Genomic DNA, 25,419 nt, shown 5'->3' with positions numbered 1-25,419 from the left:
AAAATCACTTAGAAGGATCCCTCTGTGTGTTCACCCCTTCAGTCTTACCTCGCACAGTACATTTGTATCACGCCTGACTCTGTAAACAATGGTTTTATTAACTAGCGAGTGCAACGCACATATTCGTATGCCTGTGTGTGAGGCGCTAATGTGACCCCTGCAGGTCCAATGCTGTATTCTGGTCCATCCTGGGCTGTCGCAGAGGGTACACTTTAAGTCACAGGTTACTAAAATATAATTTGCAAAAAGAGGCCACAGCTACTCGCAATAGAGAAAAACCCAATGGCAGAGGAGAGAACGCAAACTGCGCACCGTCTCCTAGACAGAGTCTGTGCAGGCAGTACATCACTCAGTAGGGGGCGCAGCTGATAAATAACGGGCGCAGGAGGATACTGGAAACGTAATAATATGAGCAAAATCACAATGAGCAGACGTTCATTATGAAACTTTTTTGCAGGAATAACAATGCTGTCACATATATATATATATATATATATATATATATATATATATATATATATAGCTATATATCGTATCAATTAGAGCAGCATTGCTTGTGCCCACACAATGAACAATAAGGTCCAGGAGCCACGTCACTCGGCGACAAATAAGATGTGTAACAGCAGGATCTGGTGATCAACGTTTGGATTACACGGAACCAGAGTCTGCTTGTCCATGTCTTGTTACTGAGTGCCGTACCTCCTGGACTATATATATTACCTTGGTACTGTGTAATGATAGCAACTGGAGATAAAATAAGAAAACATACAGTGTGCTGTCCGCTTCGAACACATCATTCACTAGCTTATATTTTGCAGAACATTAATTAGCTTAGCAACCAAATTAACAGAGAAAAAAACTTTTTTTTTACTTCTCCGTTACCAAAAAAAAAATATAAAAAAAAACCTGTTAGATAAAGAGCAATTTCCTGCAACAACAAAAAATGTGTTAAAACATAACAAAAAATCCCAACCCAATTGAACGAGTACACATACAGTAATGTGTGATTGCGTCAGAAGGGATTTAACTGCAAACATGGCGTAACCACTACACAGTGCATGTCCTGGGATTCACCAAATGAATTAGCGCGTCCCTGCACAATGCTGCGAGTTCGCTTTGGACCCAAAGTCACCCCTTGGTACCCTGGACAGAGAGGCAGTGAAATAAAAGTTAACCCATTCAGTGATTTTTATCTTTAAAATTATATTGTAGATACATATATATATAGATTTTTTTTTTATCCTGAACACAGTAAAACAATTTAAGACATAATACAAATTAGATAAAAAATATAGATTAAATTATAGGTCCTCACTGGTAACTGGGATTTGTTGGACTTTTCTGGGTCCCAAAATACATTTCTAGTCCGGGCCTTGTACAAAGAAAAACAAAATGAGGAGGGGAGGGGGGGGGGAGGGGTGACAACTGCAAAACAAAAAAAGTACCTGGTCGATTTAAACTTGATTGGCTGTTGGAGGATAGGGAGGGGAGGGGTTTTGGAGATGATGGGGTCCATCCTGTTTGGGGTCGTAAGTAAACCGTGCTCCTTAATTCCAGCTGCCATACATACATTTGATAGCTTTTGTGAGTTTTTCCCCCAAAAAAGGTTTATCCATTTGTAAATATCTAGTGGGATTTTTGCTATTAATATATATAATATATATATTTATTTTTTATATATTTTTTTTCATAATATACCAAAACTTAGAGTATAGATAGAAAAAACCTTGCTGACAGTTCCTCTCCTGTAGAATTCTAAATGTCTTGGTAATACTCTGAACCGATTTCCATAGAGTGGAGCATGGGTTTCTGGTCAAGAGAGGACATCTTACTGAGCATTTCAGCTGACAATGAATAGCTATTCCCTGACTTTTCCTCAAACCAACTGTCCAAAGCTCTCTTGGCATCAAAATTAGTGATGGGCGGGCCATTTACCGCTATGGTCAAGAGGTCACTTAGCTGATCTATGGTCAGCCGAGAGCGGTTGTTTTTGCGTAGCCTTTGGAGAGCATTGCGTCCCTTCTCGCAGCAGGCTGTTGAAGTTGGAAGGACCTTTAAGATCTGCACTACCTTGTTTAAGAGGAGAAACCTTTGCTTGTACTTACAGATGTGGCCAATCAAATCCTTGAAACCGTTTTTGGTACAGTAGTCTGCCTTGAGCTCCCTCCACTCCATCAGCAGACTTCCCCTGGTGTCGGCGCCCTCCCTGCATGTATCGGACAGGAAGGAAGGAATGCTGTTCAGATGTTCATAAATTTGCAGCATTTCCTCCTCACCGTAGCTTATGAGCTCATCAGTGCTCCTGGGCCAAACAGACAAATCAAAAACCTGGCAAGCTTTAACAAATATCCGGCTACGGGAATCAAACCGTTGGGCCAAGGTGAGCTGGGTCTTCTGGCAAATTTTCTCACGGATGGACTGGAACTTTGCCTCTGCGACCCGCAAGTTTTTCAAGGAAATGCCGTTGAAGCTTTCTCTGAAGTTTTCCTCAAATTCTTGAAGGTATTCTCCGGGGGAATCTATCAACCGGCTAATTTCTTGAATGGCTTCCTCGACCTTCTCATCCACCTGGCACACGAGCAGATACTCGCCCTGGAAGACATAAGCCAGGCGTGACAAGACTGCGATCACATCCAACAGGAAGTAGATGAGCTTAATTGACTGATAATCCATGAGAAATTGAAGAAGAGCCAACGCTATAGCAGAGGCATCGGCCCTTTGAGTTTGACCACTGACATCTTTCAAGTGGGCCACCACTTCTAGGTAGTCCTTGATCAGAGCATTTAGCACGTTCTGCTCACCAATAATCCATCTCACACCCCGGATATCACCCAGGAATTCAGTTTCCTCGCAAAGAGTTGCTGCAGTAAGTCGCAGTTCGCACATCAATCGGGGAGAGTACCGGTAGAAGCTAAGTAACTGTTTTAGATTGTTTTCTAATTCTTCCAGACACGGAAGTTCTTTCCCACTAATTGCATCCAAAATTTCTAAGTGAGGCCTGTGGATCATAAAAGGTAAACACAGTAGCCAAGGCAAGGTTTTTCTGATTGTCATATACATATTTGCTCTTAGTCCAGCAGTTATGTTAGCTCCATCAACACCCAACCCTACTGTTGGCCTTTCATCCTGAAGACGGATCCCAAGAGCAGAGAAAGCCCTGTCAATTCCTTGGAGATAGCTCTCAGTGGTGGGCAAGCCCAGCTCTTGAAGAGAGAGAAACTCGGTTGCCGGTGGTCCATCGTTGCTAGTATACTGGACATAGACTGCCACTGTGTCCGCAAGAAGGTCTTCGCTCTGCCCATCTAAAATAATGCTTAGGAAAGGAGATTGTCGAATGCGCTCTACCAAGTCTTCTCGAAGAGCCCGAGAAATGTGATGGATCAGTATCTGACAATCCCCTTCATTCATGTACTGGTCAACTACGCGGAGTTCACACTTTCTCAGTAGTTCTGCTAGAGGTCGGAAGTCGTAGTATGGCCTGCCTTCCATAGCCAAGTGGTATGCGGTGTTGAAAAGTAGAGTCATGTTTCTGCACATTTCCTCAGTCTTTTCTGGGTGCATCCTGAGCTTGTAGAGCTGCAAGCACTTCTTATGGAGGTTACTTTGGCTGTGGAGCTTTATAGTATGAATCTTGAACTGTTTAGAACCAATGATGAAGGCTGAAGTCCTGGAGGACTGTACTGTATACTGCCTGCAAACGTGACACCACATTTCATTTAACGTGGAGGAGTACCTCAAAAACCAGAACTTTTTCAGCCACTCTTGCTTGAAACGGCGTATTCTTCTGCCCGAGGCTACGGACATCTTTGAGGGCTCATCAATGGCTGTCAGCATCTCATTGGAGACTGACTCATCGGCAGAGTCCACTTCCTGGTCATCATCTTCCATCATGGTGGGAGCAATGGACATGCTTTCTGGGGCTGATGAATATAAGAGGACAAGTTATTTGAAAAAAGCTGTTCTTGAGATCACAAGAAAAACATGAATTAGACAACAGAGACAGATAGAGAAAGGAATGAAGGAGAATGCTGGAATATTTTTTATGCACCATGTGACCCTAGAGAACTAAAACCAACTTTCTATAGTTGGTAATTTGTTAAGAAAACAAAAAAGTAACTACAAAAAAATATATAAAAAATGCATCTCAAAATAGGGTTCCACAAATCTAACGATTACAATTTCTGTGATTAAATATTCTAAGTGCTGTCAATTTTACAGGTCTGTCACATTTCAAGGTGTGCTAGCTCACAAAGACCTACATGCTACACTGAGGGCCACCAAGATGTGCTGAAAGAACCTGGAAGCCAAGTGCCATTTTCATTCCTGCTTTCTTACCTGAAGTATCTGAGAACTCTGGCACCTCAGTTTTCTGAGGAAGTAACTGAGGAACTTCTGGGACTTTCCCGGATCTCAGCATTTCCACCTCAGCCTGAAGTTCGCGGATCTTCTTCTTCAGTCGGATACAGTTGGGACAGAAAGAAGTGGTCGGGATCTCGTCCGTGTCACCAAGGGTAGAGAATTCATCGGGGCTCTCTACCTTTATAGATGAGTGATCCTCCCTCTCATCTTCTGGTAGATTGGGTTCCCTGTCTATACCGTGAGTAGAAGCAAGGGGGACCTTCCATTCCATCACAGTTCTAGTTTGGTTTTGGACAGGAGAGCTCTTTTGGTTTGCTTTGCATCTATCTCCATGGTCCTCAAATTGATATTTGGGGACCTTTTTCCCTATTATAGGGCTGCTTGTCACCAAGGAATGTTCTTCCAATTTAGCAGACTCCAGAGAAGCCTCTAGGACATCTTTGAAGATTAGATCGATTTTTTTCTTTTTGGTATGAGAATTGAAGTCCCCCTCCTCACAGCTTCGCTTGTAGAGGCTCTTCCCTTGCTTAAGGGCTGTGAGTGGAAATGGGCCCTTGGCATCTTCTTGGTTGTCCAAGAGTCTGTCATTGCTTTCCCTTAACAAACCTCTTTCTCCTAGAAAGGAAAATTAGGTGTGTTACCAGACTGGCACATGTTCCCTCATCACAACATTAGGAACAAATCACATTATGAAGGCTTCTCTAGAGTGCAGCAGCCACCCCCAATATCCTGAAGGTGGCCATTTCATGGTCAGAACCAATATATGGGAGATGCAACCTACCAATTGCTCCTGGAATTTGGGACCTCATTGAGGCACTAGAAACCTCACATACAGCGGCTGCCCAGCTTATTTGTATGTAAAAATAGGTGAGCAGTCAAGGCTTGTGGCATGGTAGTACCAAATGGAGTTTCCATTTAAAGTGGGAGATGTATCAAGGCTCAGAAAGAGATGAAGTGGAGAAACTGCCCAAAGAAACTAATCAAAATTTGTGCTTGATAAATGACTGTTAAGACAGTGATTGGTCACTTGGGGAAACCTCTCCACTTTATCTCTCTCCAAGGTTTTGAAACATCTCCCCCCTCAGTCATTACATCTCGTGACATTAATGCTTGTCCAATAATAACTCATCTGGTTTTCCTTTAAGTATAACATCATTGATGTAAGCAGCCAATTTGCAATATATAAAAAGATAAACTTCTAACATGTTATTAAATCCCTTTGCCCCAGGTGAGATGACAGCACTAGGGCCACATGGTGCATAACCTGGAATATAGGTGCAGAATGGAGCAGCAGTGATGGGAAACGGAACAATAATAAGGACAGTATAAACCATCGAACAGCCGGCATTGTACATCCTCACACCGCTGACCCCTGCAATGCGGCGGTTACTAGACCTGTTATACTACTGTGTATTATCTCATGCAGGTATAAGCAGTTTTTAGCCATGAAATGCACTTTACATATCATCATCGGAATAATAATTTGTTACTTACAGCAAACAATAACATTTTATTACATGTACTGTTGTAGCCCAGCCTTTCTTATGTGTACGTGGGGCTCCGTCACAGCCCGGCCTTTCTTATGTGTACATGAAGCTCCATCACAGCCCGGCCTTTCTTATGTGTATGTGAGGTTCTGTCATAGCCCGGCATTTCTTATGTGTACGTGGGGCTCCGTCACAGCCCGGCCTTTCTTATGTGTACATGAAGCTCCGTCACAGCCCGGCCTTTCTTATGTGTATGTGAGGTTCTGTCATAGCCCGGCCTTTCTTATGTGTATGTGAGGTTCTGTCATAGCCCGGCCTTTCTTATGTGTATGTGAGGTTCTGTCATAGCCCGGCCTTTCTTATGTGTATGTGAGGTTCCGTCATAGCCCGGCCTTTCTTATGTGTATATGAGGCTCTGTCATAGCCCGGCCTTTCTTATGTGTATATGAGGCTCTGTCATAGCCCGGCCTTTCTTATGTGTATGTGAAGCTCCGTCATAGCCTGGCCTTTCTTATGTGTATGTGAAGCTCCGTCATAGCCCGGCCTTTCTCATGTATATATGAGGCTCCGTCATAGCCCGGCCTTTCTTATGTGTATGTGAAGCTCCGTCATAGCCCGGCCTTTCTTATGTGTACATGAGGCTCTGCCATAGCCTGGCCTTTCTTATGTGTACATGAGGCTCCGTCATAGCCCGGCCTTTCTTATGTGTACGTGGGGCTCCGTCACAGCCCGGCCTTTCTTATGTGTACATGAAGCTCCGTCACAGCCCGGCCTATCTTATGTATATGTGAGGTTCTGTCATAGCCCGGCCTTTCTTATGTGTACGTGAGGCTCTGTCATAGCCCGGCCTTTCTTATGTGTACATGAGGCGCTGTCATAGCCTGGCCTTTCTTATGTGTACATGAGGCTCTGCCATAGCCTGGCCTTTCTTATGTGTACATGAAGCTCCGTCATAGCCCGGCCTTTCTTATGTGTATGTGAGGCTCCGTCACAGCCCGGCCTTTCTTATGTGTACATGAGGCTCTGTCATAGCCTGGCCTTTCTTATGTGTACATGAAGCTCCGTCATAGCCCGGCCTTTCTTATGTGTATGTGAGGCTCCGTCACAGCCCGGCCTTTCTCATGTATATATGAGGCTCCATCATAGCCTGGCCTTTCTTATGTGTATGTGAGGCTCCGTTATAGCCCGGCCTTTCTTATCTGTATCTGAGGTTCCATCATAGCCCGGCCTTTCTTATCTGTATCTGAGGTTCCATCATAGCCCGGCCTTTCTTATGTGTACGTGGGGCTCCATCATAGCCCGGCCTTTCTTATGTGTACATGAGGCTCCGTCATAGCCCGGCCTTTCTCATGTATATATGAGGCTCCGTCATAGCCCAGCCTTTCTTATGTGTATGTGAGGCTCCGTCATAGCCTGGCCTTTCTTATCTGTATCTATGGTTCCATCATAGCCCGGCCTTTCTTATGTGCACGTGGGGCTCCATCATAGCCCGGCCTTTCTTATTGTATGTGAGGCTCCGTCACAGCCCGGCCTTTCTCATGTATATATGAGGCTCCGTCATAGCCCGGCCTTTCTTATGTGTATGTGAGGCTCTGTCATAGCCCGGCCTTTCTTATGTGTATCTGAGGTTCCATCATAGCCCGGCCTTTCTTATCTGTATCTGAGGTTCCATCATAGCCCGGCCTTTCTTATCTGTATCTGAGGTTCCATCATAGCCCGGCCTTTCTTATGTGTACTTGGGGCTCCATCATAGCCCGGCCTTTCTTATGTGTACATGAGGCTCCGTCATAGCCCGGCCTTTCTTATGTGTATGTGAGGCTCTGTCACAGCCCGGCCTTTCTCATGTATATATGAGGCTCCGTCATAGCCCGGCCTTTCTTATGTGTACATGAGGCTCCGTCATAGCCGGCCTTTCTTATGTGTACGTGAGGCTCCATCATAGCCCGACCTTACTTATGTGTACATGAGGCTCCGTCATAGCCCGGCCTTTCTTATGTGTATGTGAGGCTCCGTCATAGCCCGGCCTTTCTTATGTGTATGTGAGGCTCCGTCATAGCCGGCCTTTCTTATGTGTACATGAAGCTCCGCCATAGCCCAGCCTTTCTTATGTGTATGTGGGGCTCTGTCATAGCCCGGCCTTTCTTATGTGTACATGAAGCTCCGTCATAGCCCGACCTTTCTTATGTGTACATGAGGCTCCGTCATAGCCTGGCCTTTCTTATGTGTACATGAAGCTCTGTCACAGCCAGGCCTTTCTTATGTGTATGTGAGGCTCCGTCAAAGCCCAGCCTTTCTTATGTGTACATGAAGCTCCGTCATAGCCCGGCCTTTCTTATGTGTACATGAAGCTCCGTCATAGCCCAGACTTTTTTTGTGTGTACATGAAGCTCCGTCATAGCCAGGCCTTTCTTATGTGTACATGAAGCTCCGTCATAGCCCAGCCTTTCTTATGTGTACATGAAGCTCCGTCATAGCCCGGCCTTTCTTATGTGTACATGAAGCTCCGTCATAGCCCGGCCTTTCTCATATGTACATGAAACTCCGTCATAGCCCGGCCTTTCTTATGCGTATTTGAGGCTCCGTCATAGCCCGGCCTTTCTTATGTGTATTTAAGGCTCCATCATAGCCCGGCCTTTCTTATGTGTATGTGAGGCTCCATCATAGAACGGCCTTTTTTATATGTATGTGAGGCTTCATCATAGCCCAGCCTTTCTTATGTGTATGTGAGGCTCCGTCACAGCCCGGCCTTTCTTATGTGTACATGAGGCTGAGTCATAGCCCGCCCTTTCTTATGTGTACGTGAGGCTCCGTCACAGCCCAGCCTTTTTTATGTGTATCTGAGACTCCATCATAGCCCGCCCTTTCTTATGTGTACGTGAGGCTCCATCACAGCCCAGCCTTTCTTATGTGTATCTGAGGCTCCATCATAGCCCAGCCTTTGCTATGTGTATCTGCGGCTCCATCACAGCCCTGCCTCTCTTATGTGTACTTTAGGCTCCGTTATAGCCCGGCCTTTCTTATGTGTATGTGAGGCTCCGTCATAGCCCAGCCTCTCTTATGTGTATTTGAGGCTCCGTCATAGCCCGGCCTCTCTTATGTGTACTTTAGGCTCCGTTATAGCCCGGCCTTTCTTATGTGTATCTGAGGCTCCGTCATAGCCTGGCCTTTCTTATGTGTATCTGAGGCTCCGTCATAGCCCGGCCTTTCTTATGTGTATCTGCGGCTCCGTCATAGCCCAGCCACTCTTATGTGTATTTGAGGCTCCGTCATAGCCCGGCCTCTCTTATGTGTACTTTAGGCTCCGTCATAGCCCGGCCTTTCTTATGTGTATGTGAGGCTCCGTCATAGCCCGGCCTTTCTTATGTGTATCTGAGGCTCCGTCATAGCCCGGCCTCTCTTATGTGTATTTGAGGCTCCGTCATAGCCCGGCCTTTCTTATGTGTTTCTGCGGCTCCATGATAATCCAGTCTCTACGTCAATAAAATCAAACATTACAGAAGAAAGAAAAAGAAAAGATGCAAAGCAGACGACACAAGAAGCATGGTGACCAGCACTGTGGCTCCTACCTCGAGAGAGGTTGCGGATTATAGTCTCCTGAGACATGCTATGGAGCCTCTTCATGTAGTCATCACTGTACCAGACCCGCAGCTTCTCTCCAGGCTGAATATCCCGACATGCACGGAAGTAGATCTTCTCGCTGTGCTGGAAAGCCATCAAGTTCTGCTCCTGTTCCTCCCGTGAAATCACCACGTACCTGAGACACACGGGAGAGCTCATTAATTAAGGCACCCATAAGCCAATAATACAACTCGGTTTACTAAGGATCAATAATAAATCCATACATGTAGAAGTACCAGGAGCCTGTTAGGACTAGGACTAAACTGGAAAACCAAATTTTTGCAGCTATGAAAAAGGCTTGGTGGCCAATTTGGATGTGCTGATACGGGGGGGGGGGGGGGGGTCAGAGTTTGCCAGAGGTGCAGGATGCCGGATGATCTATTTTTAAAGTAGCGATTGCTTAAAAGGCAAAACCATAAACATCCGAGTTCCCCAGGACCCCGCACCCATGGCAGACATAATCTGTTGAGGGGGTGGGATCGGTGTCAATGGCGAATGGGGAATTTCCAGTGGCCCCCTTAAATGCCCACATTGCCAGCCTGCCACCTTCTACCCCCTAACACCAGGATGCCACCCTCTACCCCATAACACAAGGCCGAACTGTTGCATCTGCTCTATATCCACATCCCGCTGGTAGTACTGAGCACGGCTCCTGGGTCAGCTGCTGCACAACACTCACCTCATCCAGTTAGCATTTGTTTCATCTGTTCCATCAATGGATTTATATCGGTTGTCATTGTCCACTATCTGCAGTCACAAGAGAAGAGACGTTACTGGAGAAGCGCCCGCGCAGCATGTATACCTATTACAGTGTCCTTTATTACTACAAGTAACAGTGGCCGGGAGAGGAACAGATCTCTGGCAGGATCCTGGTGCATGGAGCTACTTCTCCCTTATAGAACTGTATACGTAAATGTTCCAGGAGCCACTAAACTTAGATCTGGTTAGAAGGGGGAAGGTAATGTCCTGCGCACACAAGGCTTCCTGTTCTTCATCCCAATAAAAGGACGTAACACCAGCCTGTAGTTTGCACTAATTAAAGCAAACACAATATACTGGCGCTATATACATAAATACTAATACATAAATGTCAATAAGATTTTCCATATTTTATATGAGAGACCCCTGATGAAGGCTGGCATGCGGCCGGCTTAAACAGCTGTTGGGACTGCTGACAGGCTGGTAACCATGATGACCGTTTGAAATACATCTTTATTTTCTTTCACCAAAACGTGAGTGCTGGTTTTTCTTTCCTTCCAAGGAAAAAGTGCTGTTGTAACTATCTTTCTGGACCTTGCCCCACACCATTGCCATTATTGCAATTAAGTGCCACCTTGCCTATGCATTTATATGAGAGAGAGAGAGAGAGAGAGAGAGAGAGAGAGAGAGAGAGAGAGAGAGAGAGAGAGAGAGAGAGAGAAATAAATGAAACCACTAGGGGGCAGATTATCACTGTTGAGGTGTAATCACTTCAATATCCAGATATATCTACATGACTAAGGAGTCATAGGGCCGCATTTATCAAGCAATATTTGCAGTTAAATCCCCGAAAACATCTGTTTTCGGGAGTTCACCGCAAATATTTAGTATCCCCCAAATGTATTAAAGGGGGACCGCAGCAGGGATCTCTGATCCCTGCTGCGATCCTCCCTGCAGCGCCGTCGGCCGCATCCCCCATAGGTTTCTATGGGGGATGCGAACCTGCCCGATGTATCAACATCGGGCAGCCCGGCATCGCACCCCTGGGCTATCGCCATTCTGATATGCCCGAGCAGGGCAGTGCGGTAAGAGGGGTCGGTGGGGGGCAGCGCACGGTGGGGGTCAGCGCATAACCGCGCATGCGCTGACCACCCGGCTTCCGGGTTAGGGCTTCGCAGGGACGGGCTCCTATCGGAGCCCTGTCCCTGCACCCTGAATATTGATACATTGCCCCGATATGATCGCATTTTACAATGCGATCCTGGGTGGTAATATTCCGCCCAGATCGCATTGTAAATGCGATCATGATAAATGGGCCCCATAGTAACATAGTTCAACCTATCTAACTTGTAACTACTGACTTGAGTAAGTCATATCTATAGGATTCCCTTAGTGGCCAAAAATGCATCCAGTTTAAATTCATTAACAGTAGTTGTTGGGTACTTGTTTCCTAGCACGGCACCCAGATTTTCTACGCACGGCACCGTAGGGAAATCGCAGCGCATTGCATGGGCCATTATAGCGGCATGCGATTTTTTCATGTATTTTTTTTCTCATTGAACACCACTACATCGCATCGCATGTCCCGCAAAATTGCATGTGATAGTGGGTGTGGGGGGGCGTTAACCTATTTTTGGGACATACGATCATATTATTGTATACCTAATGTGATGGAATCACACACCCTATAAAATCACATGCGATCGCATGAGATTTTGCGGCAGATGCGATGCGTTGGCCCGGGGCTGAGAGAGCAGTGAATAAATTACATAGGAAAATCGCATCGCACATCGCATGGTCCTAAAATGGCCCATGCGATGCGATTTCACTACGCAGAATAGCCCACTAAGCAAATAGCTTAGTGGGCGCCGTTCTAGGAAACAAGTACCAGTTGCTGTAACCACCCCCACCGGCAAGGAGTTCCTGAATGTTACTGCTCTAATGGTGAAGAATCCTCCTCTTAATTCAGTACGGAATTTCTTTTCCTCGAGCCTCAGTACATGCCCGCGTGTCCTAAGTATATGCCTGTTAGTGAACAAATCATCTCCCAGTTCCATATGATTCACAATCCTGTATTTGAACATACTAATCATATCACCTCTCAACCTCCGTTTCTCCAGTGAAAACATATTCAGCCTGGTAACTTTGTATTCTAGTGATTTGAGACCTTTTACAAGCTTAGTCGCCCTTCTCTGTACCTGTTCCAATTCATTTATGTCCTTTTTAAGGTGCGGTGCCCAGAACTGAACACAATATTCCAAGTGTGGTCTCACCAATGCCTTGTAAAGAGGCACTATCACATTGGCATCCATTGAATCCATACCCCTTTTAATGCATGCCAGTGTCCGGTTTGCTTTTGCTGCTGCACTTGAGCAGTGAGCACTATTACCCAATATTTCATCTATGATGACCATCAATCCTTCTCTACAGCAGAATTTCCTATAATAACTCCATTTAGCCTATAAGTAACTTGTTCATTTTTATTCCCATAATGAATTACTTTCAATTTATCAATGTTAAACTGCATTTTCCACCTTACCGTCCACCTTTCCAGTTTATTTAGGTCACTTTGTAGTGTTTCCACATCCTCTCCTGAGTTAATTTCCTTACTCAATTTCATATCATCTGCAAATATTGCAATTTTACTCACTACGGGCCAGATGTATCAAGCTTCACAAAGTGATAAAATGGAGAGTGATAAACAGCCAGCCAATCAGCTCCTACCTGTCATACTACAGGCTGAGTTTGAAAAATGACACGTTGGAGCTGATTGGCTTGCTGTTTATCACTCTCCATTTTATCAATTTGTGAAGCTTGATACATCTGGCACTACGTCACTTCCAATATCATTAATTAATATATTAAATAAGGTGGGTCCCAATATTGAACCTTGCGGGACTCCACTTTGGACCTCACTCCAACTGGAATGTATGCCATTTACCAACACTGTCTGTCCCCAATTGCGCAACCAGCTTTTAATACAATTACAAATTTTATATTCTAACCCTAAATTACCTAGTTTTATAAATAACCTTTTATGAGGCACCGTGTTAAAAGCTCCCTACTGACTTCCTCATAGGAGAAAATTAAATAAGTCTGACATGATCTATTTTTGATGAACCCATGCTGAGCCTTACTTATCACCTTCTCCTGTTCTAAGAAATTTTGGATATTATCTCTTATTATTCCTTCTAATTGCCCACAATGGATTACCCCAAGGATGCATTGCTACACACATCAATTATAAAACATAACTTTTATTATTTTTGTGCTGCAAAGAAACTGCAGCCAAACCCAGATCCCACACTGTCCAAGTACTAATGGCCAGGTCTAGGGCGGCGACATAACTCAGCTGCACCCCAGACGTCAGGCGCACAGCATATATTTGTACATGTGGCATTGGTTTACTGTATCTACAAGGAGGAGGCAGAGAACGCACCAGCCAGGAAAAGAATCCGGATGACTTGTCCTGCGACGAGATCTGCCCTTCATATGGTCCAAAGATGTGCCCCTTGGGTATAACCTCATTGACGCAGCGAACCTCACTCTCACCGCTACCGTCCTTCACCACCTCAATGCCGCGTGGCGCCGTCAGCGCTGCCCGATCGTGCACCCCAATGGGGACCAGCGTATCTGGTACCAGGACGGGCGGTCCATGGCTGGGGCATTCATCTACAAAGTATTCCTGGCAGGTCTCACAGACTGAGGGGAGATGTAGAACAGCACATAATTATAGACATGGCAGTACACATCCCCCACCATCACCTCACCGTGACAGCACCCATCCCCCGCTGTCACCTCGCCATGGCAGCGCCCATCCCCCACCACGGCAGTACCCATCCCCCACACATCACATGGCCATGGCAGCACCCATCCCCCACCATGGCAGTACCCATCCCCCACCATCACCTGGCCATGGCAGCACCCAACCCCCGCTGTCACCTTGCCATGGCAGCGCCCATCCCCGTCATGGCAGTACCCATCCCCCACCCTCACCTTGCCGTGGCAGCACCCATACCCCGCTGTCACCTCGCCGTGGCAGTGATCATCCCACACCGTGGCAGTACTCATCCCCCACCATCACCTCCCTGTGGCAGCACCCATCCCCCACTGTCACCTCGCCGTGGCAGTACCCCTCCCCCACCTCGCCGCGGCAGTACCCCTCCCCCACCGGCACCTCGCCGCGGTAGTACCCCCCACCATAATCTCTATCAGCCTTGTGAACAGACCATGCAGTGCATTATTAGCATAGAATAGCCCTTTACTTGGCTCCAGATAAAGCACAATAAGCTGCAGCGACACCGTAATACAAACAGCTCAGGATAAAGGGATATAGAAATAAAAGGGTCTGACAACTTACACCAGAAGTCCACCTGCTGGAGACTTTTGGACATTGAAACCTCCCTCTTCTCTTTCAGCCTCCTGGAGTCCAGGTCCAGGCAGCGCAAGTTGGGCCCTGCAGAGCTGAACACACCATGAAACAGTGAGGGCTCATGTCCAAGGGGGAAAAGGGTTTGTAAAAACACAATCACAAAACCCCTCCAGCATTGTAACACCTACATCGCATCCGGTAGCTTGTGCAAACCTCCCATGGCCAAGGAATCTCCGTCCAATGCTAGAGATATCCCTTCAAATGGTGTCGAAAAGCCACTGTTATCTGAAAATTAGGCCATAACCACCCCCATGATGGCAGCAGACTGTCACTTACTAACAGCCTGCTACCATCCCATGGCATTACTGACAGCCTGCTGCCGTCCCGTAGCATTACTGACAGCCTGCTACCATCCCGTGGCATTACTGGCAGCCAGCTGCCGTCCCGTGGCGTTACTGGCAGCAAGCTGCCGTCCCGTGGCGTTACTGGCAGCCTGCTGACGTCCTGTGGCTTTACTGGCAGCCTGTTGCCGTCCTGTGGCATTACTGGCAGCCTGTTGCCGTCCTGTGGCATTACTAGCATGCCTGCTGCCATCTCCATGGCATTACTGGCATGCCTGCTGCCATCCCCATGGCATTACTGGCATGCCTGCTGCCATCCTGTGGCATTACTGACAGCCTGCTGCCATCCTGTGGCGTTACTGACAGCCTGCTGCCGTCCTGTGGCTCCTGTGGCATTACTGATAGCCTGCTGCCGTCTTGTGGCGTTACTGACAGCCTGTTGCCGTCTTGTGGCTTTAATGGCAGCCTGCTGATGTCCTGTGGTGTTACTGACAGCCTGCTGACGTCCTGTGGTGTTACTGGCAGCCTGCTGCTGTCCTGTGGTGTTACTGGCAACCTGCAGCTGTCCTGTGGCATTACTGGCAACCTGCTGCTGTCCTGTGGCATTACTGGCAGCCTGCTGCTGTCCTGTGGCGTTACTGACAGCCTGTTGCCGTCTTGTGGCTTTAATGGCAGCCTGCTGATGTCCTGTGGTGTTACTGACAGCCTGCTGACGTCCTGTGGTGTTACTGACAGCCTGCTGCCGTCCTGTGGTGTTACTGGCAACCTGCAGCTGTCCTGTGGCATTACTGGCAGCCTGCTGCTGTCCTGTGGCATTACTGGCAGCCTGCTGCTGTCCTGTGGCATTACTGGCAGCCTGCTGCTGTCCTGTGGCATTACTGGCAGCCTGTTGCCGTCCTGTGGCATTACTGGCAGTCTGATTCTGATAATACAGACTAGCAAATTGGAACCTATAAACTTCTGGGCCTATTCAGTATCTAAGAGATAAAAAGGATCCTGTTATTGTGTCCTGTAATGTAGAGATCATATGGTGGTTATATTCTCTATTTCAGGATGCTGCTGTCCTGTGGCGTTACTGGCAGCCTGCTGCCGTCCTGTGGTGTTACTGACAGCCTGCTGCCGTCCAGTGGCGTTACTGACAGCCTGCTGCCGTCCTGTGGCGTTACTGACAGCCTGCAGCCGTCCTGTGGCGTTACTGACAGCCTGCTGCTATCCCCGTGGCGTTACTGACAGCCTGCTGCTATCCCTGTGGCGTTACTGACAGCCTGCTGCCGTCCTGTGGCGTTACTGACAGCCTGCTGCCGTCCTGTGGCGTTACTGACAGCCTGCTGCCGTCCCGTGGCGTTACTGGCAGCCTGCTGCCGTCCTGTGGCGTTACTGACAGCCTGCTGCCGTCCTGTGGCGTTACTGACAGCCTGCTGCCGTCCTGTGGCGTTACTGACAGCCTGCTGCCGTCCTGTGGCGTTACTGACAGCCTGCTGCCGTCCCCGTGGCGTTACTGACAGCCTGCTGCTATCCCCGTGGCGTTACTGACAGCCTGCTGCTATCCCTGTGGCGTTACTGACAGCCTGCTGCCGTCCTGTGGAGTTACTGACAGCCTGCTGCCGTCCTGTGGCGTTACTGACAGCCTGCTGCCATTCTGTGGGGTTACTGGCAGTCTGCTTCTGATAATACAGACTAGCAAATTGGAACCTATAAACTTCTGGGCCTATTCAGTATTTTAGAGATCAAAAGGATCCTGTTATTGTGTCCTGTAATGTAGAGATCATATGGTGGTTATATTCCCTATTTCAGGATGCTGGAATCGGTAGTCCTACTACCAGTCATCTGTATGCATACCATCTAACGCACAGTTTGTCACTCAGTAACCTATAAGATCATGTTCACGTATGACAAACCCAACACTTACTAATCAACCTCTTGTGGAACTATAAAACCCAGCATGCCAATCCTAGCTCTATCGCTGTATGGCCGCTGGATATCACACATTGCCTGCTACTGGTACTACACATAGGGGGCGCTGCTCCACTGCAGACACATGACATTACTGCAGAGAGGTGTCAATATGGCTACCTCCAAAGGTGTCCTCATACATCTAGCCTCAATACATCATGCAGTGGGAGATGCCGGTCACCTGTCACAGGCATCTTTTTTGAAGGAAATGCAATTTGGAGGCCACGTGATGTGGGTAGGATGCCCCAGGAGACTGCATTGTACACAGTCATACACATACATACAAGTATCATATATCACATCAGCTCGGTCTCCTGGTGTATACTGGACATTGTGTCTAGCAATAAAGATGCACAAAGGCCCCAACGCTGAGAGAGACCTGGTGTGCCAAGAGTGGCTGCATAGTAATAACTGCAAACAGACCTCCAGTCTGGGACACACTAAGGCCCTGACAGTGTAGTTACTATATGTATCATAGTATCTGATCATCCATTACTAAGCTCGCACACTCACCATTGCTGGCTGTAAGTCCGCTTATCAACTGGGGACCCCACTTCCGCCTTCACCCTGACAATGTCACCAAGGCTGGGACTGTAGGCCACCCGGCACTCCTTGCCACTCTCACTCATGATGCCCTGCAGGGAAGAGATAAAACAAAGTCAACCCTAAGTATTATGGAGCTCAGGGGGCAGATGTGAGGGCACAGAAACAACGTAGATGGGCACGGTCATTCCTAGATGTAACATCGCTTTTATAACACATTTATAAGCAGCGGCGCAGGATAGTTCAGAAACAGAAACGTTGTAAATCCAGTTACTGAGCCAGAGCCGGAGAGGGGTTACCGCTGCGCTTTGGTATTCGACATGTAGCAGCGCAGCCTGAGGAATGCGGCTTCTGAGCTGAACTCCGAGGCAGTTCTGAACATGCTCACCTGACGATCTGAGCGTGCCCCCCCCCCCCCCCCCCCCACTCCCTTTCATGTACTGGCACCAAGTGACCCCCGCAGCTTAAGGTAGTACACAATTGCTGACATGGTCGTGTTCTCCCAAGACGCCCAGAAGAATCTGCAAGTAATAATTACAGGAAAATAAAAAGGAAGGATGGTGCATATAATGGCTGCAGCCATTGTCACCCTTCTCACCACACAGAGATCATAGGATTATTACTCTCTCTCTCTCATATATATATATATATATATATATATATATATATATATATATATATATATATATATATATATATATATATATATATATATATATATATATATATACACACATACACACACACACACACAATACAGAACATTCTAGAGCAAGTATGTCCAAACTATGGCCCTCCAGCTGTTGTGAAACTACAAGTCCCATCATGCCTTGCCACAGTATTGCTATTAGGGAATGCTAAATCTATGGCAAGGCATGCTGGGATGTGTAGTTTTACAACAGCTGGAGGGCCACAGTTTGGACATGCCTGTTCTAGAGGTTTTATAGTAAAGGGATTGGCATAGTCCATTACTCGGGGCAGAATGGGAGAGGTGTCAAACAGTGAAATTATTTCATTTAATGTACAATGTGTATACATCTGTGCACGAATGAGTCTGAGTCTATATGTGAAGTGCCACGATGCAGCCACCACCGGGTTTTCTTTTTTACGCCAATTGCTGCTGCTCCAAGGGCCTAATTCAGCAAGGCCCGCTAAGCAGCGATTATCTCTGCTTAGCAAGCCCTGAAACACCACCCACCATTTGGCTGAAAGTCAGGGCTGCAGCTCCCCCCCCCCCCCCCTCCAGCCGTCGGATCGCTGCGGTAACATGCGAGGGGGTGTATGTGAAAACATCCCCTCACAGGCCCTTATTCTGATTCACTCTCAGAGGCAAATTCCTTCTCTAATGAACAAAACCATGTGCACCACAGGTGGGGCAGATGTAACTTGTGCAGAGAGAGTTACATTTGGGTGAGTTATTTTGTTTCTGTGCAGGGTAAATACTGGCTGCTTTATTTCTACACTGCAATATAGATCTCACTTTGTAAAAAAAAAAACCACCCAAATCTAATTCTCTCTGCACAAGTTACATCTGCCCCACCTGCAGTGCACATGGTTTTGTCCATTTGAGAAGGAATTTGCCTTTGCGAGTGAACCAGAATAAGGCCCATAATGTGGCCGAAGGGGGAATAAATCATTCAATGTTTTCTGAAGATTGAAGGATTTATATCCCCTTTTCAGGAATAAAAGTCCATCTAAACTGACTGTAATTTCCCTTGGAGCAAGCTGAAGAAGGGGCGGGCATTGATGTCATGTGACAGGCAATGGTTCGCAGGGGAACGCCCAGCATTTGTGTGGGGATGCTCATAAAACGTTGGGTGTTCCCTTGGTCCGGCCTGATGTCCACCCTCGCCCACCCCCTCTGAAGGGAACAGGGTCTGCACAGAACCCCCACCATCGTCACAGGGCTTTCTGTCCTTTCCAAATGGACATGAATCACCGCCTAAGTGTGCAGATTCAGATAAGCACGCGGCCATCTACTCCACGGGAGGTTTTGGTCCTCCCTGATCCCGCCTTAGGAGACATGGGTCACTCAATGCGCATGTCGCTGTGATCGGGACCCACATTTGCAACAGATGAGGCTCGCCTTTTGCACCACATCTTGGTCATCATTGTCACGGGCAAGCGCAGTATTTCTGCAAGTTGATAGAGGCCATGCATGAATCCAGTCTGGGTAGCAATATGAAGGACCAATTTATTGAGTGGCTACTAAAGGGAGGATCCAATTAGCCGTGGGGGCTGCTGCACTGGGAAATGCTAGAGATTCGGAGACTGGACGTATTCTGCTACATACTGGACGTAGCTTCTGCTACATACTGTATGATAAATAAGGGGATAACGCTCCTTGGGGCAGATGTATTCAGCCTTAACAAGAGATAAATGCAAGGGTGTTAAAGACAGATAAACAGCCAGCCAATCACCTGCCAACTGCCATGTTACAGGCTGTGTTTGAAAAAAGTCAGTAAGGTGATTGGCTGGACGTTATCTCTCTTTATCACCCTTGCATTTATCTCTTGTTAAGGCTTAATACATCTGCCCCATTATATCTGAAATGTCTCTGGCTCTTCCTTACAGACCCCTAAGATTTCTGCCACAATACCACCTTCCGTGGCTAGAAGCCTCCACCAGCCGGACCAGAGGCTCCTCTGCTTCCCTGGTCCATCTATTAGTAAGCCAAATCCGGGTCTTATCCCTGACTGACATAGTGTCGCCTATGTGGCCTGGTATGGGTCATTTGGTCCACACATGAAAAAAGTGGATATGCAATAAGTCGACATGGTCAAAAGGTATACACAAGCAAAAGGTTGACATAATTTTTTTGTGTCTATGTCAAAATAGGTCGACATGGACACTGTATAAGTGTACGACTGCTGGATAGGACGTTCCCCGGCCTTACCGTTCAGCACAACCTATGCATTATTATACTGCCCAGAGCCAGCCTCTGCCCACAATCACCTCGGGCACGATGAGAGATGAGCACTCTCTCCTGTAAGACTTCAACCCAAGGTTGCTTCTACCATGGGGTCAGCTTCTATCCACCTCCCAACACTATATAATGCTGTTAAGGTGACGCTCGGGTGCGTTACAACACAAGAAAACACAGCGCTCACAGCAAATGTGCATCGTTGTTATTATTATGGTTTATTTATACGGCGCCGCAAGGGTTCCGCAGCGCCTAACACAAAAATAAGCAAAAAAAACAAATAATGAATAACAGTACAAGGCAATGTAAGACAAGTACATGGTAAATGAAGACATCGGGGGACAGGACACTGACGCAATTACTAGGGTGGAAGAGATAAAAGCACATGAGGAGAGAGGGACCTGCCAACACCTGGATGCAAATAAAGGTGCAGTGAGCTAAAACCAGAGGCACCGATGACGACAGCCATCAGGGAACGATACCCCCATAGATTTAGGCTACTGCGGCATCGGACAGATGTTAAGCATGCAGCTGGCAGTAGTCAAGCAGTTGTTGAATAAAGGGAACCTGGCATGTGATCTGGCTTATTTGGTTGACATCTCCTCTGGATTTCCCTTCTCAGCGCTCTGTCACCTGCTTCCTGCTCTGACTTTTGCAGGGTTTACCGCAAGACACCTCCGCTCTGATCTGCCTGTGGTAACATGTTGGCAAATAACCCCCGCTCTTCCTGTATATCACTTTACTAGGTAAACTTTCATTCAAACACACTTTCCTGAAGGTAAAAAAGAAAACAGCGCTATGTACATGGCAAACCTCCCGCCAACCTCGCACGCAGGGCTGACAATCGGCCTGCACCCCCAATGATCATAGATGCAAATAGGTTGGCATGTGATTTGTATGCAGCATCAGTGGGTGACGGAAGGTCCATGCGTGGAGGCGGTGGTACTACATGTGTCTATGCTCAGCTTCCGCAATCCAGCGCCCTGCTACATAATGTTTGTGACCCTCTAGTTATCACCCGGGCAGATATATACTAGGGTAAAGTGATAAAGTAGAAGGTGATAACGCACCAGCCAATCAGCTGTGATTGAAAAATGACAGGAGTTGATTGGCTGGTGCATTATCACCTTCCACTTTATCTCTTGACCTCACTGAAGAAGTGCAGGTTATAATCCTACCCCAGTGCTGCATACACTTCTATATTCACTATCATATGTACACATACATTACAGAGAGCGTATCAGTCACACCAGCCCCTGCCCCAGTGCTGCTTACACTCTATATTCCCTATCATATGTACATACATTACAGAGAGCGTATCAGTCACACCAGCCCCTGCCCCAGTGCTGCTTACACTCTATATTCCCTATCATATGTACATACATTACAGAGAGCGTATCAGTCACATCAGTCTCTGCCCCAGTGCTGCTTACACTCTATATTCCCTATCATATGTACATACATTACAGAGAGCGTATCAGTCACATCAGCCCCTGCCCCAGTGGTGCTTACACTCTATATTCCCTATCACATGAACACACACATTACAGAGAGCGTATCAGTCACACCAGCCCCTGCCCCAGTGCTGCTTACACTCTATATTCCCTATCATATGTGCATACATTACAGAGAGCGTATCAGTCACATCAGTCCCAGCCCCAGTGCTGCTTACACTCTATATTCCCTATCACATGTACATACATTACAGAGAGCGTATCAGTCACACCAGCCCCTGCCCCAGTGCTGCTTACACTCTATATTCCCTATCATATGTACATACATTACAGAGAGCGTATCAGTCACATCAGCCCCTGCCCCAGTGGTGCTTACACTCTATATTCCCTATCACATGTACACACATTACAGAGAGCGTATCAGTCACATCAGCCCCTGCCCCAGTGGTGCTTACACTCTATATTCCCTATCACATGTACACACACTACAGAGAGCGTATCAGTCACATCAGCCCCTGCCCCAGTGCTGCTTACACTCTATATCCCCTATCACATGTACATACATTACAAAGAGCGTATCAGTCACATCAGCCCCTGCCCCAGTGGTGCTTACACTTTATATTCCCTATCACATGTACACACATTACAGAGAGCGTATCATTCACATCAGCCCCTGCCCCAGTGCTGCTTACACTCTATATTCCCTATCACATGTACACACACATTATAGAGAGCGTACCAGTCACATTAGCCCCTGCCCCAGTGGTGCTTACACTCTATATACCCTATCATATGTACACACATTACAGAGAGCGTATCAGTCACATCAGCCCCTGCCCCAGTGCTGCTTACACTCTATATTCCCTATCACATGTACACACACATTACAGAGAGCGTATCAGTCACATCAGCCCCAGCCCCAGTGGTGCTTACACTCTATATACCCTATCACATGTACATACGGATTCAGTACTGAATCCCGGCGTTCAGAATCCCGACAGCCGAAATGCCGACAAGGGGGGGACGTGGATCGCCCCCCCTTGCGGGCTCGCTGCGCTCGCCACGCAGCGGGCCCGGTGCCTCGCTACGCTCGGCACACTAATTTATTCTCCCTCCAGGGGTGTCGTGGACACCCACGGAGGGAGAATATGTCGGTATTTCGGCGGTCGGGATTCCGGCGTCGGGATTCTGAACGCCGGGATATTAACTGCATCCCGTACATACATTACAGAGAGCGTATCAGTCACATCAGCCCCTGCCCCAGTGGTGCTTACACTCTATATTCCCTATCACATGTACACACATTACAGAGAGTGTATCAGTCACATCAGCCCCTGCCCCAGTTGTGCTTACACTCTATATTCCCTATCACACGTACACACACATTCATTATAGGGTTAATGTTTTGTTAGGGGCTAATTGACCAACCAGTATATATTTGGAGTGTTAGAGGAAACAGGAGCACCCAGAGGAAATCTGGTACCTTTGATAAAGCTAAAGCCAGTAATGAAACGCGTCAGGTGTTTTCCACTCCTGGACTCTATCCCTGACTCAAGGATTGCCACTTGCCACTTGGACAATTGTTGTTGCTGTTCCATTGTGGGGACTCTATTGGAACTTTCCAGTGACTTCCCCTAAACCTCCAAATAATCTCTGGATGATCCTGGCAAAATACCTCTAGGTGGACTCCCAACAAATACCACCAATAAGGACACTATACAGTTCCACCTGCCACCCCCTTGTGGTTTCTTCCAGCGGCAACGGGGGCACCGAATCACCAGTGAGGACCCTTGGGGTATCAAGATCTCAACTACAGAATTTACCTCACAGACACCTCCAGCGGCGATACATCAGGACACCGCAGCACCAGAGAGGACCTGTGACATCCTTTTTCCCCCTTCACCCCCCAGTTCTTGGCTTGTGGACAGTGACCCACTTCCCACCTGTGGTAATATGCAGCCATCTCATGTCTATATAATGAGTCAGTGATACAGCATAAATTATCCAGGAGTGAGCTAATCAGTCAGCTTTTTATTCTGTTTTTTTATATATTTTATTGTACTAATTGTGTGTAATTTACATAAATATTTGTTTACATTTAAATCATTGTGTACAATTCATTGTAGCAAAGAAAGCATTGATCCTTTATTCTTGTTCTTTCCTATATACAGCACAGGGTATACGTATGGGGTATACACAGCACAGGGTATACGTATGGGGTATACACAGCACAGGGTATACGTATGGGGTATACACAGCACAGGGTATACGTATGGGGTATATACAGCACAGGGTATACTTATGGGGTATATACAGCACAGGGTATACTTATGGGGTATATACAGCACAGGGTATACGTATGGGGTATATACAGCACAGGGTATACGTATGGGGTATATACACAGGGTATATACAGCACAGGGTATATGTATGGAGTATATAGAGTATGGGTATATACAGCACAGGGTACATATATTGGGTATATATATGGGATATACACAGTACATGGTATAGTATGGTGTATATACAGTACATGGTATATGTATGGGGTATATACAGTAACAGTACAGCACATAGTATATGTATAGGGTATACACAGTACAGGGTATATGTATGGGGTATATACAGTACATGGTATATGTATGGGGTATATACAATACAGGGTATATGTGTGAGGTATATACAGCACAGGGTATATGGGGTATGTACAGTAACAGTACAGCACAGCATATGTATAGGGTATACACAGTACAGGGAATATGTATAGGGTATATACAGTACATGGTATATGTATCATGGGGTAAATACAGTAACAGTACAGCATGGAGTATATATATGTAGAGGGTATATACAGTACATGGGATGATTAGGAGAAGGAAGAGGAGGGTGATGCGGATGATGGGACACCAGCTCCAGCTTCCCCCCCTCCCTCCTGACCTCACAGGGCCTCTCTCCAGCTGCACCCTGCCTGCACCCACCTGGTCTATTACCCCGCCCCTTCCTTCCTTCAGCCATACCGCAGCTCCTCCCACCCGTGTAGTCAGCACTGTTGTCAGCCCCGCCCCTGTACGTGACATTGGCCATCCCGCCCGTCAATCATGGGACAGAGGCAGGGCTGTCATGCCTGCTATAAGCCTGCGAGTGTAACCAGCGGCGTCGGGAGCGCGCAATCCTATGAGGAGATGCGCGCTCCCGCTTATACCTGCACCCGTGTGCCCCCAACACCCCCCTCCCCGGACCCGGGGACCCCTGCACATCCCCCCGGTGCCCGGCCCGCTCCCGGTGTGTGTACCCGGTCCTCCAGCCCCGCCGCAGCCCGGTGCCCCCCGCCTGGGCCCCCGCCGAGTCACCCACCGCACTGTCCCGCGCGTGTGCCTCACCTGTCCGGGCGCCGGCTGCTGGTGGTCCCGGGGGAGGCGGTGTACGGGCGGGAGGCCGCTCTCAGCGCTGCCGGCTCCTCCTCCTCTCCCCTCCGCCGCTGCTGCTGCCAGCTGTGACCACCATCTTCTTCCACAGGAAATGACGGGGGACGGAAACACCGGCGGCGTGCGGGGCAGACCCCCGAGCACCGGCCGCCGCCGCCCCGCCCTCCCCGGGACACGTAACCTCTGCGGCGCCGGCCGGGCCGCTAGTCCCCGCTGTCACCCTTGCAGTGACGGCCGGTATTCCC

General features: G+C 47.7%; 1 protein-coding gene across 2 annotated transcripts; it reads right to left on the bottom strand.

Annotated features, from left to right (window-relative positions):
* Nucleotides 1-1,170: 1,170 nt before the first annotated feature.
* On the bottom strand, nucleotides 1,171-25,419 carry PRDM11 (PR/SET domain 11). 2 transcript variants are annotated; one of them, XM_083163697.1, is made up of 8 exons: nucleotides 25,130-25,419; nucleotides 17,343-17,464; nucleotides 14,524-14,627; nucleotides 13,603-13,865; nucleotides 10,144-10,211; nucleotides 9,413-9,600; nucleotides 4,336-4,974; nucleotides 1,171-3,920 (listed from the first exon to the last, which is right to left on the bottom strand). In XM_083163697.1, exons 2-8 carry the CDS (start codon nucleotides 17,456-17,458, stop codon nucleotides 1,756-1,758), a joined length of 3,543 nt encoding a protein of 1,180 aa, XP_083019823.1. In that variant the 5' UTR covers nucleotides 17,459-17,464; nucleotides 25,130-25,419; the 3' UTR covers nucleotides 1,171-1,755. The 2 variants fall into 2 exon arrangements, with proteins under 2 accessions (XP_083019823.1, XP_083019824.1); XM_083163698.1 differs by lacking the exon at nucleotides 4,336-4,974 and having other exon boundaries at nucleotides 25,130-25,417.

This window comes from Crinia signifera, chromosome 11, assembly GCF_055691185.1.
Source record: "Crinia signifera chromosome 11, ASM5569118v1, whole genome shotgun sequence".
Classification (NCBI taxonomy): Eukaryota; Metazoa; Chordata; class Amphibia; order Anura; family Myobatrachidae; genus Crinia; species Crinia signifera.
Note: the sequence above shows the minus strand (reverse complement) of the source record. Positions and strands in the feature narration are given on the sequence as shown.

Coding starts and splice junctions, on each gene's coding strand:
- PRDM11 (XM_083163697.1), bottom strand. CDS start 17,458: ATGAGTGAGAGTGGCAAGGAGTGCCGGGTGGCCTACAGTCCCAGCCTT. Junction 14,628..17,342: donor CGGACTTACAGCCAGCAATG/GTGAGTGTGCGA, acceptor TGGTGTGTTCAG/CTCTGCAGGGCCCAACTTGC. Junction 4,975..9,412: donor AATCCGCAACCTCTCTCGAG/GTAGGAGCCACA, acceptor TTTCCTTTCTAG/GAGAAAGAGGTTTGTTAAGG.